The 14,078-nt window shown below is 46.2% G+C and overlaps 1 protein-coding gene across 1 annotated transcript; it reads left to right on the forward strand.

Annotated features, from left to right (window-relative positions):
• Window positions 1–1,361: 1,361 nt before the first annotated feature.
• Window positions 1,362–13,912, forward strand: wdr81 (WD repeat domain 81). Its single transcript, XM_076146362.1, has 12 exons — window positions 1,362–1,705; window positions 2,751–3,239; window positions 3,609–7,150; window positions 7,246–7,353; window positions 7,476–7,669; window positions 7,866–8,047; window positions 8,305–8,470; window positions 8,681–8,846; window positions 8,960–9,775; window positions 9,874–10,019; window positions 10,137–10,319; window positions 12,080–13,912. The coding sequence occupies exons 2-12, from the start codon at window positions 2,878–2,880 to the stop codon at window positions 12,404–12,406; spliced, it is 6,192 nt and encodes a 2,063-aa protein (XP_076002477.1). The 5' UTR covers window positions 1,362–1,705; window positions 2,751–2,877; the 3' UTR covers window positions 12,407–13,912.
• Window positions 13,913–14,078: the final 166 nt, after the last annotated feature.

Consider the following 14,078-nt stretch of genomic DNA (forward strand, 5'->3'; position numbering starts at 1 on the left):
TGGTAACTGAATATTGAATGCTAACGCCACCTTGTGGAGATCACTCTTATTACATCTCTCTCATCTGCTCTTGTAGGAATTCCTGTACGCTCAAACACTACAAAAAATTACACATTTTGAAGGGAAATCTTAATTCCACAGGATTTAAACAAGTATTCTATCAATATTAAATCAGTATTTTGGGAAAGGCCTATTTCCTTTGTGAGCAAAGTGAAAAAAGGTTGATAAAGAAAAGAATTTCATTGGGATGTACAGAGCCTTGACCTCGATCCCCTAAACAGCTTTGGGAAGAGCTGGTACACACACTGCTATCCGAGGCCTTATCACTCAAGATTAGTCCCCAACCTCACTGACGCTCACATGACTGGATGGAAGCAAATCCCTGTATCCATGATCCCAGAGGAAACCAGAGGCCTGTAGGTTGGGAATAATGAAATATGCCTTTGAATTGACCTTACATGCCAGAAGATGTGTTACTGAGTTTGCCTTTCAGAACCAGATTGTGGTGATGTTATCTATGGACATGCAGAATTATCCACCCTTCAGCCTTTTATGTCTGTCATTGTCAGTAGTGCTCTGACTCAACCTGCATGAATCTGTCAACTGCTGAATAAGTCAATCTGATAATACGAAACTCTTGTTGATAATTTTGAACTTCAGCTTTTAAAGTAAGAGAAGGCTCCCCCTCCACCCCCCTGCAGCATTGCCAGCATGTTAACCTGCTTCCTGCAAATATGCTGACGGTGCATGAATCTGAAACTCCTGTAATGCAATCTGCCTTTTCTGCATCCCAGGTGATAGCCAGGACACACATTATCGTGTTTTATATATCAGTATATAGTATGTTGTCCTGCTCTGTCAGTTTGGAGAAAACATCACTAGCAGGTGTTTCATTATTGAGCCAATGACATTAACTCTGACTGAGGAAAGACTGTGTTTTGTTCCCACACACCTTCAAACTCCTCCAGGTCCATTGTTTTAATCCCATATTATTCCTATAAGAGAATTAGTCTGTTTTCTTGTATCTCTTTGTACGTGACTGTGTGGTTTTGTGCTGTTTAAGGTCGATGTTAACGGACAGGATGTGGTGACAATGAATAATGCTGATTTAAGCGAAATCGTTGATTAGCACATATTCAAAATTTCTGTGTTTCATTTGTTTTGTTGTGTGTCATCTCTTTTTCTGAAATAGTGTTTAAATGGAGGACAACCCCAAGATTATGGCTACTGTTTCTATTGATTTTCAATATAATCAATGATTATGTGCTGATCTGCACAATTGTGTTGAACTTTTTTGCAACCTTGGCACCAAGAAGCTATTTCCCCCAGTGTGGATTAAACAAATGAAACGACATTGACATTGTCCGTGTGTATTTGTGTGGAGGAGTCATGAGGGAGTTGCTCTGATTCCAGCAGGGATCACATGAGACGCGTCTGTCTGCTGTTGTGTCACGTGAGTTGTCGTTTCTGAAACATGGCTCCATGAAGCTCCAAACACTGAACCATCTGCCTGCCTGTCTGACTGACCGATCATCGTCTCCTCCGCTGACAGTTTTCTGTGGACCAAACATCATGGATGGACAACACGCAGCCCCGGGTCGTTTGCAAAGTGAAGACAGGACACCGTACGAAGCGGCCATGCGCGGATTCGCCTGTGCGCTGTTAGCTTCACGCTAGCTGTCAGAGCTGCTACAAGTGGTGAGAGGTGAGCTAAACAACATGGATAACACGCAACACAAAGCGCTGTTGTTGATGTTATCACTTCGCGGTATGAGGGGATTAGTTTAACCGTCCGGGGTCACAAGTGTGGTGATAATGTTAAAGAGTATAAGCTGTGTATCTGCTTGTTTATGTCGGCTGTCACCTCGCTAGCCGCGTCGTTTAGCATTAGCTTGCGTTAAGTTCGCTCAAGTTGACTGCACTTCCCCAAGTCACACAAAAGCGTCTCGGAACCACCAAACCGCCTCCGCCGTTCCTCTATTTGTAACATCGGGACAAATGGTATTAGCCACATGTATTTATTAGCCACATGTATTTATAGAATGTATCTGTACGTTTAAATGTTTGTAGTTTCGCTTTTGTTGAGTTGTCTTGATTCGAGGTATTTGTGCGCAACTCATTTGTTATGATAAACCGCCCAGCTAGCTACGGAGCACAGACAGCTCAAGTTCAGTTTGTGACCCGGTAACCGACGATGTGTTTTAAATGTTATAGAATAAGTTGCCAAATGTAGCATTAGTATAGCACCATACAGTGAGACAGGTACAGTGAGACAGGTACAGTGTGTACTGGTTCAGTCATGTGCTTCATAACGCCCATTCACTGCAGCATTTCCACGGTTTCTGCTGAGATGATTAGCCTGTAATAGTATTTAAATGTTATTGTTAATATTCCTGAGAAAGGTCATATTGTTCAGTAGTAGTTCAGTTCATCGGGGACTCAGTCGGAGGGTTGCCGGTTCGAGTCCCGTATGGACCAAGAACGTGATCTGGCATTGGCACAGCTGGAGAGTTGCCAGTTTGCCTCCAGGGCACTGCCGAGGTGCCCTTGAGCAAGGCACCAAACCCCCTTCTACTCCAGGGGCGCTGTATCATGGCTGCCGTGCGCTGACTCCTCTGAGATGTGTGTTTTGATATGTAAGAGGGGCATGCAAGACAAATTTCAGAGGACTGCGTTTGCATGATGTCATGTTTGCATGTGATTTGACCCACTAAAGTTTCTTCTTCTTAATGTCTGTTTACGCTCAACAGGGCCGTAAGTGGAAGAAGAAATTAAGTCCTTGGCGTCTTTGATTCCAGACTTGATGGATTTGTGAAAGTCGTCCTCTGGGACACACAGCTGGACAGTGCGTGAAACCTTTGAAGGCACAAACTCACCATGGATTGGCTGATGTTTGCAGTTGAGAAAGACTTGGGGGTTGACAGGCGGCAGCAAAGCCCGGGTCCTCGTCCTCAGGAGGTGGTGGCTTTTGTACCTACCCGCTGGGTGACGAGCCTCAGGGAGAGGAAGATAGTGCGCTGTGCCCGCGTTGACAGCGTCGGCGAGGCAGAAATTCGCACATATCTGCAGTGTTCCCAGGCTAAACTGCCGCCTGGCTGGACACGAGTGTGCATTCATGGTCTGAGGAAAAGCAAGCTGAGCTACAGAATGGCCAGAGACCAATGTTACCAATCAATGGATGCTTCATCACAGGATTCTTTCATCAAATCCATGCAGTGGGTGTCACAGCATAATGTCAGGTACTGTATTTATTACATATTCTACTGCAAAATGTAGTCGGGCAAGTTATTTTCTAATCTGAGCCTCCGGGGTAATTTACAAACAGCTTCTTCATAACAACAGAACTGCTTCCCATGAAGATTTAATATAACATCTGATATAGCAGGTTTCGGATTTCTATATTCTGAAATGCAATCTTAACTGTCCTCTTCACAAAATTGAATTTAAATGTGTTTGTAATTATTGTAAAGTTTAACCATTGTCTAGGCTTAATATCTATTTAAAAATGCCTACACTGAAAATAGTCTGATCCAGTCAATGGGGCTAACATGGTTCACTTAGTTCAGATTGTCACATATATCAACCTTTTGTCTTAATCTCTTTTTTAGGAACCTGTGGCGTGAAGCTCATTCCAAACTTGTACAACCATATGCAGGGGCTGCTGAGCAGATCTATGTTTCAGCTGTAGATGCAGTGCGTCAAGCACTACAGAAGCTCTTCAATTCCTCATTCATCTCACCTGGCAGAGTGTCACCATCCCTGTCTCCAGCCAGGGAGAGGGAGAAAGAGAACTATTTGCCATCCAGTTCTTCTTGTTTTTCCAAATCCCAGCCAGACCATCCGTGTCCTAATGTGCTCCCTGCTGAGTGCCTGCTGGAGACGGCAGATATGCTCTATGTGATTCTACCCTATAATCAGTATTCACTCCATGATATTGTTTCCTATAGTCCAGCTAAGCTTGCAAATAGCCATGCCAAAGTTTTGTTCATTCTCTACCAGTTACTGAAAGCCCTGCAGGCATGTCATGCAGCAGGTCTCTCTTGTGGAGAGCTGTCCCTGCACGACATAGCAGTAGATGAACAGCTCTGCAGCCGTCTCAGACTTAACCTAGCCCATTATGAGGAGCTGGGGGTGGAACTGGATGCAAACAGTGATGTTACTGGCAGACAAGTGCCAAAAAGTGTCCTGCCAAAGGACAATGCATGTGTGAGACGTGACAACAGGAGACTTTGCAATGGCTGTTTTGATGCACTGAAGAATCTGGCTCTAGATTGGGTTCACGGACGGGTCAGTAACTTCCGCTACTTGATGGAACTGAACAGATTGGCAGGAAGACGAGAAGGAGACCCTAATTACCATCCAGTGTTGCCATGGGTGGTAGATTTTACTGTGCCATTTGGAAAATTCCGGGACCTCAGGCGGTCCAAGTTCAGGCTCAACAAAGGGGATAAGCAGCTAGACTTCACTTATGAGATGACCAAAGAGGCTTTGGCGGCTGCTGTGGCTAATGGGGCAGGCGGAGGAGGTGTGGGAGGAGACCTCGCTGGCTTTGTAGGTGGTGGTGGTGCTGGGCAACCCGACCATCTCCATGTTCCTCATCACATATCTGATGTGCTCTCAGACATCACCTACTATGTCTACAAAGCCCGACAAACGCCCAAATCAGTGTTGTGTAGCCATGTTAGATCTCAGTGGGAGCCTAACGAGTACCCAGCCTCTATGGAACGCATGCAGAGCTGGACCCCTGATGAGTGCATTCCGGAATTCTACACTGATCCTTCCATTTTCCGATCTATCCATCCTGACATGCCAGACCTGGATGTGCCTTCCTGGTGCAGGTCTTGTGAAGAGTTTATTGAGATCCATAGGCGCCTTCTGGAAAGCAGAGAGGTGTCACAGTACTTGCATCACTGGATAGACCTCACATTTGGCTATAAGTTGTCGGGTAAAGAAGCTGTGAAGGCCAAGAATGTTTGCCTGCATCTTGTGGACAACCACACTCATCTCACTACCTACGGTGTGGTCCAGCTGTTCGACCAGCCCCACCCTCCCCGCTTATCTCCGAGCCAGTACGCCCCACCAGAACCTCCTCTCCTCGGCCTTGCTGCTCTTAATGTGCCTTCTCTACATATTCCTCAAGTTGACACCATCGGCGATACTGTTGATGGAATGGTGCCGGAGTCCACAGGGTGTGAAACCAGTGGCTGGGTCATGGCAGACAGAGATGAGGAGCTCGAACAAGGTATGGAAGCTCTGGACTCGTTGGCTTCCTCTGGTTCGACCACTTCTACTTCCAGTTCTGTGCCGTTGCCAAGCATGAGTATGGCAGGGGGGAAGATGGGAGTGGACCACCCAGCACTTATTGTCTCCCAGTCCCCGAGTTCACTGCCTGGTGAGTTCCCTGGATTACGCGGTGGCATGTTGCAGAGAGGGGGGTCGATGAACAAAAAACACGTGGAAGGAAATGTGACGACCACCACCAATGTGGAGGAAATCAAGATCATCCTTCCTGAAGGCTTCCACCCATTACAGCCTTTGGAAGAGTTGGAGAAGCTGAACAACTTCCTTGTCAAGAGTCTCAATGCTGAAGTGTGGCATCCTGAAGGGTTTGGTGCTTGGAGGAGAGGAGGTGTGGTGGAGTCTCTACCCTCCCTCACACAGCTGTACCAAAGAGACATGCAGGCTCTTGGTGTTCTCATTGTGGAAATATTCCACTCCTCAAAACTGAGAAGACTCAAACCAGGGACCCCTCTTAGACAGCGTTACCAGGCCGTTTTGAAGCTCTGCTCTGCCAGCCTTCGTGATGTTCCTCTGTCTTTGCACCATGCCCTTGAGATGCTGCTGCTCATACACAAGCACTCTGGGAGAGATCATACAGAAGCATCAGATTGCCCACCTCCGCTCCTCTTCAAATATGACCCCATCAGTGACGGACTCCCTCCCCCAAACCCTTTCCAGTTACTGAGCCCAATCATCACGCCCTTTCCCTTTCCCTCCTACTTCGCATCACTTCACCAATTCATCTTCTCCTACCATGCCAAGATGAAGACTACGTGTAGCCTTCAGGGGAGAGATGTGGTCTTTCACCTGTGGCAGCAGCTGGAGACTTTGTTGCGAGGAAACATCACGGCTGAGGGTCTGGAGATTCTCCTACCCTTTATTCTTACTCTCATGCTTGAGGAGTCCACTGCCGTTTATGCTGCGTGGTATCTGTTTGAGCCCATCTCCAGAGTACTGGGCCCCAGGAATGCAAACAAGTATTTATTGAAGCCACTGGTCAACGTTTATGAAAACCCTCACTGTCTACGAGGACGTTTCTATCTCTACACAGACTGTTTCATCCTGCAGCTCATCGTGAGGCTCGGCTTGCAGGCATTTCTGTCCAACCTACTCCCTCACGTGCTACAAGTGATCACTGGCTTTGAGAGCTCTGATAGGGAAGTGGGCAAAGGGCTGAGGAGCGGGACGTGTAATCTCGGAGAGGAAGAAGAAGAAGACTTTCAGTGTGGGGACGGGCGACCAACCTCTGGATCTGTAAGTGGAAATATGGGAGGTAGCAGTGGAGCGAGTGGGGGAGTTGTAGTTGGGGACGCTGGGCTGGTAGACTACTCCTCGGGCATCAGTCTCAGTGACCAGGTGTTTCTCTCTGAGGCAGAGGACTTTCAAAATGAGTTCTATGTTAACAGTGGAGTGGCGGTGGCAGGTGGGAAACAGCAGATCCAGAACTCTGCCACCAAGGATCAAGATCAGGAATCTTTAAGTGTCGGTAAGCTCAGCGACAAAAGCAGCGCAAGTGAACTCTCGATTGGGGATGGGGACTCCCCGCGGGATCGAGCTAGTCTCAAATCGGCCGACAGCAGCCAGGACCTGAAACAGGCCAGTGAGGGAGAGGAAGGAGGGGAGATGGAGGAGGAAGAGATAACAGAGACTCTGGAGGGTAAAGACAGTTCAGAAAACACTCATGACATGGGGCAGCTCGCTCACTCTGGGTGCACGGAAGATAGAGTCGCAGCTCTGGAGGGTGAGTTTGTGAATGGACTTGCACTGGAAGAGTCTGAGAAAGGCATCATGGGAGAACGGGAGGAGGAGGAGGAGGACGACCATGACCCGTCAGAAAACTCTGAGGAAAAAGAGCAAAAGATTCTTCTAGGTGAGTAAGAGGTAGATACAGTTTACAGTATATGTGGGAAGCTCTTGTTATAACAGCTTACGCAACATCACTTGCTGTGTTTTCTTCTCACACAGATACAGTCTGCAAGACAGTTAGATGGTTATCAGCAAAGCTTGGACCAACCGTAACTTCTCGATTTGTGGCCAGGAATCTACTACGTTTGCTCACCAACTGTTACATTGGTGCGTAACTGAATAAGGAAAACATTATGAAGCAATTTATTTATTTACATAACATTTCAACATGTGTTACTCCGAGCGTCCTGTAATCGTCAGTTTCATGCGTTTTCTCTCGTCCCCTGTAGGGCCGGAGAACCACCACTTTGTGGCGCCCGTAGCTGAGGAGAGCAGCAGTGTGGGAATGGGCAGCGTGTATGAGAAGAAACCTGTGGTTGGCGACCATACAGCTGGACCTGTGTTAGACTGTCTCATTTATATTGCTCAGCTTTACGGAGAGCCTGTACTCACCTACCAATACCTGCCTTATATAGGCTACCTGGTAATGGGAGAAAAAGCACAAGAAAACACACACACACACCTTCTCCCACATAAACCCTCTTTGACTTATTGGCGAAAGAACATTTGTTACTAATTGTAGGAAATGTCTTTTGTATTTATTTAATTGACTAACACTTTTTATTATTATTATAATGGTTGTTGTTGGTTTTGTTGTTGATTTTACACATTTCTTCCAGGTGTCTCCACCTTCATCACAGCGTCTTAACACACGTAAGGAGGCAAGTCTGCTTGGTGCTGTGGCGCTCACCCAAAAGATCATCGTCTTTCTCTCTGATACCACTCTGATGGACATGCTCATGAAGATCAACCAGGATGTGCTACTGCCACTGCTGGACCTGCTCACATCTCCACAAATGGGGTAAATACACATATACACATATACTGTAGTAGTCTGAGGCTCTTTAGTAGTTCCGTGATTTTAACACAGCATGCCAAAGCTGACACAACAACAAAATACACTGTAAGTGTTACTTGCATTGCATTTCCATCAGCTCTTTGTCTTTTTCTGTTTAAAATGAAATACACTGTAATGCCTTCTTAATTTGAGTTGAAGTAAATGTGCTGCACAGCATCCATCATTCTGTCTCTTGTTGTCCCCTTCCTGCTCTACCCCAGGTTCCCCAGCGGGGTGCAGACTCGCACTGCCGTCTGTCTCAAGACTCTCAGCCTGATGGCTCTCATCTGTCTGCGCATTGGCAGGGAGATGGTGCAGCAGCATATGGCAGAGACCCTTCGCCGATTCTTTATTGTCTTCTCTCTGCTGCATTGTCTGCAGTCCCAGGTATGCACACACATTGCACAAAAGTTTCTCACTTTGAAGAAACAGATCAATCAGAAAGTGCTGAAAACAAATGACAACTTTCTCCTTGTAACAGCCAAATAACGATGTAAACCTAGAATTGCCAAACATGAGTTTTGCAGTGTATTCACAAATTAAAGCAACATTTTTCTACAGTAGAATTTTTAGATGTATTGATTGGTTCTGTTACAGCTGCACAGTGCTCCTCGAAGAGTTGTGGGAGAAGTCACAGTAGTGGACGTTTGCACGCCTGAGGGGAAAAATGCAACGTACGAGTTGGGAGTTTTAGAAGAGCTGCAGTCTGTATTTAACCCTGAGATGGCGTATGCATCTTACATCCCTTTCTACTGCCTCATAGGTAAGAAAACACCATTCTGTCTCAAGTAGAAAATATCTGACAGCCAGAACCTCAATCAAATAGATTTTTACGCTCCAGTGGTCTACATCAGTGTTGTGCTGGCACTTCTGCAGGTGATACAGCAATTCGAAAAGTGGTTCCCAACCACGAGCTGGTCTGGCAGTTGGCCCAGTCGTACCATCAGAGTGTGAGTCCTGGCAGCGCAGAGGCCAACGCCACAGCCGCATCCAGGGCTCATTCCTCATCAATTGGTCTGCCCTCTGGTGGAGGCAGACATATGGATTGCAGCCCTTTTCCTGCACCCGACACACAGGGAGACTCCCTTCCAGAGTCCGGCACCTTTGGGAGCCATCTGGTAGGGAACCGCATCCAAGTGTCCCGGGAGTCTGATTATGGTAGTAGCCCTAACTTAGGCTCGATCACCTCCTGGGGGCGCTCCCTCCCCAGCCATACCGCTCCCATCTTCACCACTGCCTCCAGCTTCACTCCATCCATTGGTGCAGCGTTCTCCTCTTCCTCCTGGGTGACGGGCCCCACCCCAGAGGATAGCGCCCTGAAGCAGGACCTCCCTCGCAGCGGCCGCTGCCTGCAGGGCAACTGGCTGGCTTACTGGCAGTATGAGATAGGACTCAACCAGCAGGATCCACATTTCCACTTCCACCAGATCCGATTGCAGAGCTTCTTGGGTCACTCGGGCACCATAAAGTGTCTCGCACCATTGGCAGGAGAGGACTACTTCCTTTCTGGCAGTAAAGACAAGACCGTGAAGCTTTGGCCCCTCTATAACCACGGTGATGGAACACAGGAAGTGGAGCCCAGGCTGACGTACACTGACCATCGCAAGTCAGTTTTCTATGTGGGACAGCTTGAATCTTCCCAGGAGGTGGTGAGCTGTGATGGCACTGTGCACCTGTGGGATCAATACACAGGTGAGGGTTGCGAGCACAATGGGAACTTTGCTTATTCTTAGAACTATACGTCTTCTGTGTATTTTAGTTAGCATATTTTGTCGTCTGTTGTCCGCCAGGCAAGCAGATTCGGTCTTATGAAGCTGTGGATGGGAAGAATCCCATCACGGCCGTCACCACCATGCCAGCGCCACACTGCAGTGTTGTCTTTGGCAGCGCAGATTCTGTGCTTCGCTTCATTGATCCTCGTAAACCGGGTCTTCAGGTATTGTCACTTTAGACTTTCATAATCACTCATCACTGTGTTTTACATTGTTTTTTTTACACTGTAGAGTTATTGTTCTCGTCCTTAAAGTGACAAATACTCCTCTTTTGCTGCCAGCACGAGTTTCGTCTGGCATACAACAATGTAAGTGCCGGGCTGATCCGCTACCTGGCAGTGAGCCCTGGAGGCCGTACGGTGGCTGCAGGTTTCTCCTCTGGATGCATTGTGCTGCTGGACGCCCGCACCGGCCTTATTCTGAAGGGCTGGCCGGGTCACGAGGGAGATATCCTCCAAATGAAGGTATACACAGTTGGTGTGTGTGTGTGTGTGTGTGTGTGTGTGTGTGTGTGTGTGTGTGTGTGTGTGTGTGTGTGTGTGTGTGTGTGTGTGTGTGTGTGTGTGTGTGTGTGTGTGTGTGTGTGTGTGTGTGTGTGTGTGTGTGTGTGTGTGTGTCTTGTGAAGTAATTTACCAAAGCTAATTAAAATCAATACATCCTATACCCAGATGTCTTTATAGGAAATCCAAGGGAGGTAAAGTCCCTGCAATCTACAGTAATGCTCCTAAAAGGCAACATAGTGTTCACTTTGTATGCATCAACTTAACCTAAACGTCTCAAATTTCACAATTAATCACTTCATATGTACGAACATATAACTGTCAACAAAACCACTTTAGAGGATCTATTCATCCAGTCAGTTTGTCGCATTAGAAGACGTTGACGTGTTTAAGCTTCTTGAAGTCGTGCTGTTTGTCCTAAATGTGAAGTATATCGTCTCATCAATTTAATAATAAGGAATTCTGCTCACAATCACCAATTACAAACATTCTGTCTGTGTTCAGAGGAAAAAGAGCGTAATTTGGTATTCAAGTCCTTTTGTGGGTTATTACAGTGCCACACAGTCGCGAGTAACACAATTATATTCTTCAGCACTAATGAAAATAAATTGCCACTGGCACTGTAGATGTTGGCGAACAGAAGGGAGATACATTTTCACCGCCCCACCCATTAGATCACCCTTATTAGGAATCTTATTATCAAAGTGCCTCAACTTCACCAGCCTCAGGCCCGGAGCTGGAGTGTGTACAGAGGAGGAGAATGTCTATCGCTTTTGATTGCTGCGTTTGCGAGTTTTTGCGCGTTGCTGAGCAGACAAATCTTTCCGTGACAAATGGAAGCCGGATTTCACTCGTTTGTCCCTCACTGACCGACGCACATTCACATGCACAACACATCTGACCCTGACCTGAAGGTGGGTCGCACAGGTCGCCACACACGGACCTGTGTCCCTGCGTGGGTGGTAAAGAAGCTCGCTGTCAATATACCAGCTGTGTATTAGGGCTATGTGTGGGACAAAAACACGCCAGCTGTTGCATGAAAGCTCTTAATGTGTTTCAGAAGTGAAACTAAAACTTTTTCCCACTGGAGGTAATCAACCCAGGAGGTGTGGCTGTTATATTCAGCTGTCATGTGTCATGGAAGATTAGTTTTATTTTGACACCGACTCCACTGGTTCCACAGATATGAGTACGAGTAGGATGGTGAAAGTTGTACCCAGCAAATCTGCAGTCAACAGAGCGCAAGGATGAGCAAACTTTATTTAACCCCGATTTAGGTCAAGGATTGTATCTCTGGTTTTAAAGGCACACGCTTGGGCAAATATGGACACAAGTTACTCATTAGAAAACCCACAGCGGTTCTCATTGGCACATGTATGTGACCCAGACTTCCCGTCAGTTTTTGATGCTTATTGACTATTGGCCGTCTTAATATTTTGGTGGAAGACAACTTTAAGTCTTTGACGATCTGATCTTGTTTAAAAGTGATTTCTGCTGAAGGTTGAGTGAGTGTGTCCCTGTTGAAGGTACTCCAAGTGCGTGGGTATACTGTTATTCAAATGAAACATGAACTTTTGTGTTTTGTTTATGTCAAATCTTAAGAAATATCAATATTGTTAATACCATAAAATTACAAATATATAATAGAGGTTTAGAGGCTGAGGCCCGGCTCACAATTGACATCATCAACCAGTGATGTCCTTTCTCGTATTTATCTCCTCAGGCTGCAGATGGAAACTTGGTCATCAGCTCGTCCGCTGACTACACGCTCACAGTATGGAAAGATCTAGAACACAAGCCTCTTCGCCAGTACAGGTCACAGTCCGACCCCATCCACGTTTTCGACCTCTACGGCTCGGAGATCGTGACTGGAACGGTGGCCAACAAGATCGGGGTGTACTCCATGGCAGACATCTCCCTGAGCCCCATCAGCAGCACCAAGCTGAGCTCGGAGAACTTCCGTGGAACGCTCACCAGCCTGGCCGTGCTGCCCACCAAGCGACTTCTGCTGCTGGGCTCGGAGAACGGCGCCATCCGGTTATTAGCGTAGACGAAATCACACACTCCACCGCTGACCCTTAAAAGTGTCTTATTCGTGAAGCCTGGCGCGTCCCGACCCTCAGAGCTCGATCGAGGTCAGTTCGTGCCGGAGGTGCTGGAGGTGCAGGTTGCCAGTTACTCTAAATAGATTCTGAATGAAGCAGCACAAGAGAAGCCACTGCAGAAGCACTCGGGCTGTCGGCACTGACCAAATTTATAGACCGTAAAGTTGTGCCATGCTATTGAGATTACTCTTGTACAGCAAATCACACTTTTTAAAACACAGTTTGCCTGTAGATGTATAGATAGTATATAATGAAAAGTTCTTATCTTGATAAAGTCACTTATTCTTTTGAAAAAGGTCAATTGTTCTCTCAAGAGGATGAATCAGAAGAACCGCTCAGGAAGGTGGAGCCAAGCATGGTTCTTATGTAGTGTTTACACTTTCCAAATAGATGCATAACAACACCAAAAATACATTGACCTCACCTTTTATTTCCCTTGATGTTAGAGAGTACCATGCGTATCTAATGCACTGATTAAACTATGCAGTATTTCTAGATCAGATCATTTGTTTGTGTTAGCATTACTCTGTGTTTTGTCGAGATTTGTTTTGACAGCAGGTGTTTCTACATCATGAACAATAAAACCACACTCGCTGTCTCTTTAACGGCCGACACACACGTCCTCTCAACTTGTGTCACACTCGAGTCAGTTGCTGATGCACAGCCTTTGTTCTACCGCACAAATACAGCCTGAATTGTAACAGTCTCACACAGATTTTTAAAGCTGAATGTTTGTTTTTAACCACTAATAAATGACTTGAACTTGCTTTTGGAGTTAGTAGTCGTAAGCGAGTAGCCTTTAGATTCTGTAGCAACATTATACTGGGACTGTGATGTATAAGTTGTGCGAAATTCAGGCAGATGCCACTTTGACTGCACAGATGCCAGTCATCGGATTCACTATTTCCAAGTAGAAATGTGAGTCAATGCCAAGATCAACAGACTTTTGTATTGTAACATTTGTATGTAGTTGCTTATTGTACACAGGCATCAGTTCAGAAATTGGCAAACTGGAATTAGGAATCGCCCAAGAACTTGTGTTTTCTCTGTTTAATGCAAATACGTATTCAACAGAGATTTGTGTTTTCACGAGGTCAGCAGTTTGTGGTATCGCCACAGTGGAAACTCACCAAGTAGCACTCAGTAGCTAAAGCTGTCTTTGCCTTTGTACGGTTTTATCTCTGTCATGTTGTCGAGAATGTTTGCTTGTTTCCCTCAAGTGTACTCCACGTTTTAATATTTTCTGTGTGTGTGTGTGTTCTTTTGTAAACATGGTGGAGTGAAAGCTGTGTTAGTAAGCATACAACCATGAAATGGCCAACCTTTTTTAAAGAACAACATCAAGACGATTGGGTTTGATTGATCCAGTATCTTTTGGGACATTTTAATTAGGAAACCCATGAACAAAAATCTGCATATTTATTAACTGGATTAAAATTGCTTCCATATGACTTGTACGTGTTCCGTTTGTTGCATGAGTCACCTGGGTTTATCCTGATTCACAAACTTGTGTTCACATCTTGGCCAACAACGAATCATTAGAGCACACATCGTCCAAAGTCCCTCTCCTGTTTGCAAATGGCTCTGTCAGCTGCTGTCATGTGATGTCAAAGATAT

This window comes from Genypterus blacodes, unplaced genomic scaffold (assembly GCF_046128005.1).
Source record: "Genypterus blacodes isolate CSIRO-AG114 ecotype Tasmania unplaced genomic scaffold, CSIRO-AGI_Gbla_v1 ptg000032l_1, whole genome shotgun sequence".
Classification (NCBI taxonomy): Eukaryota; Metazoa; Chordata; class Actinopteri; order Ophidiiformes; family Ophidiidae; genus Genypterus; species Genypterus blacodes.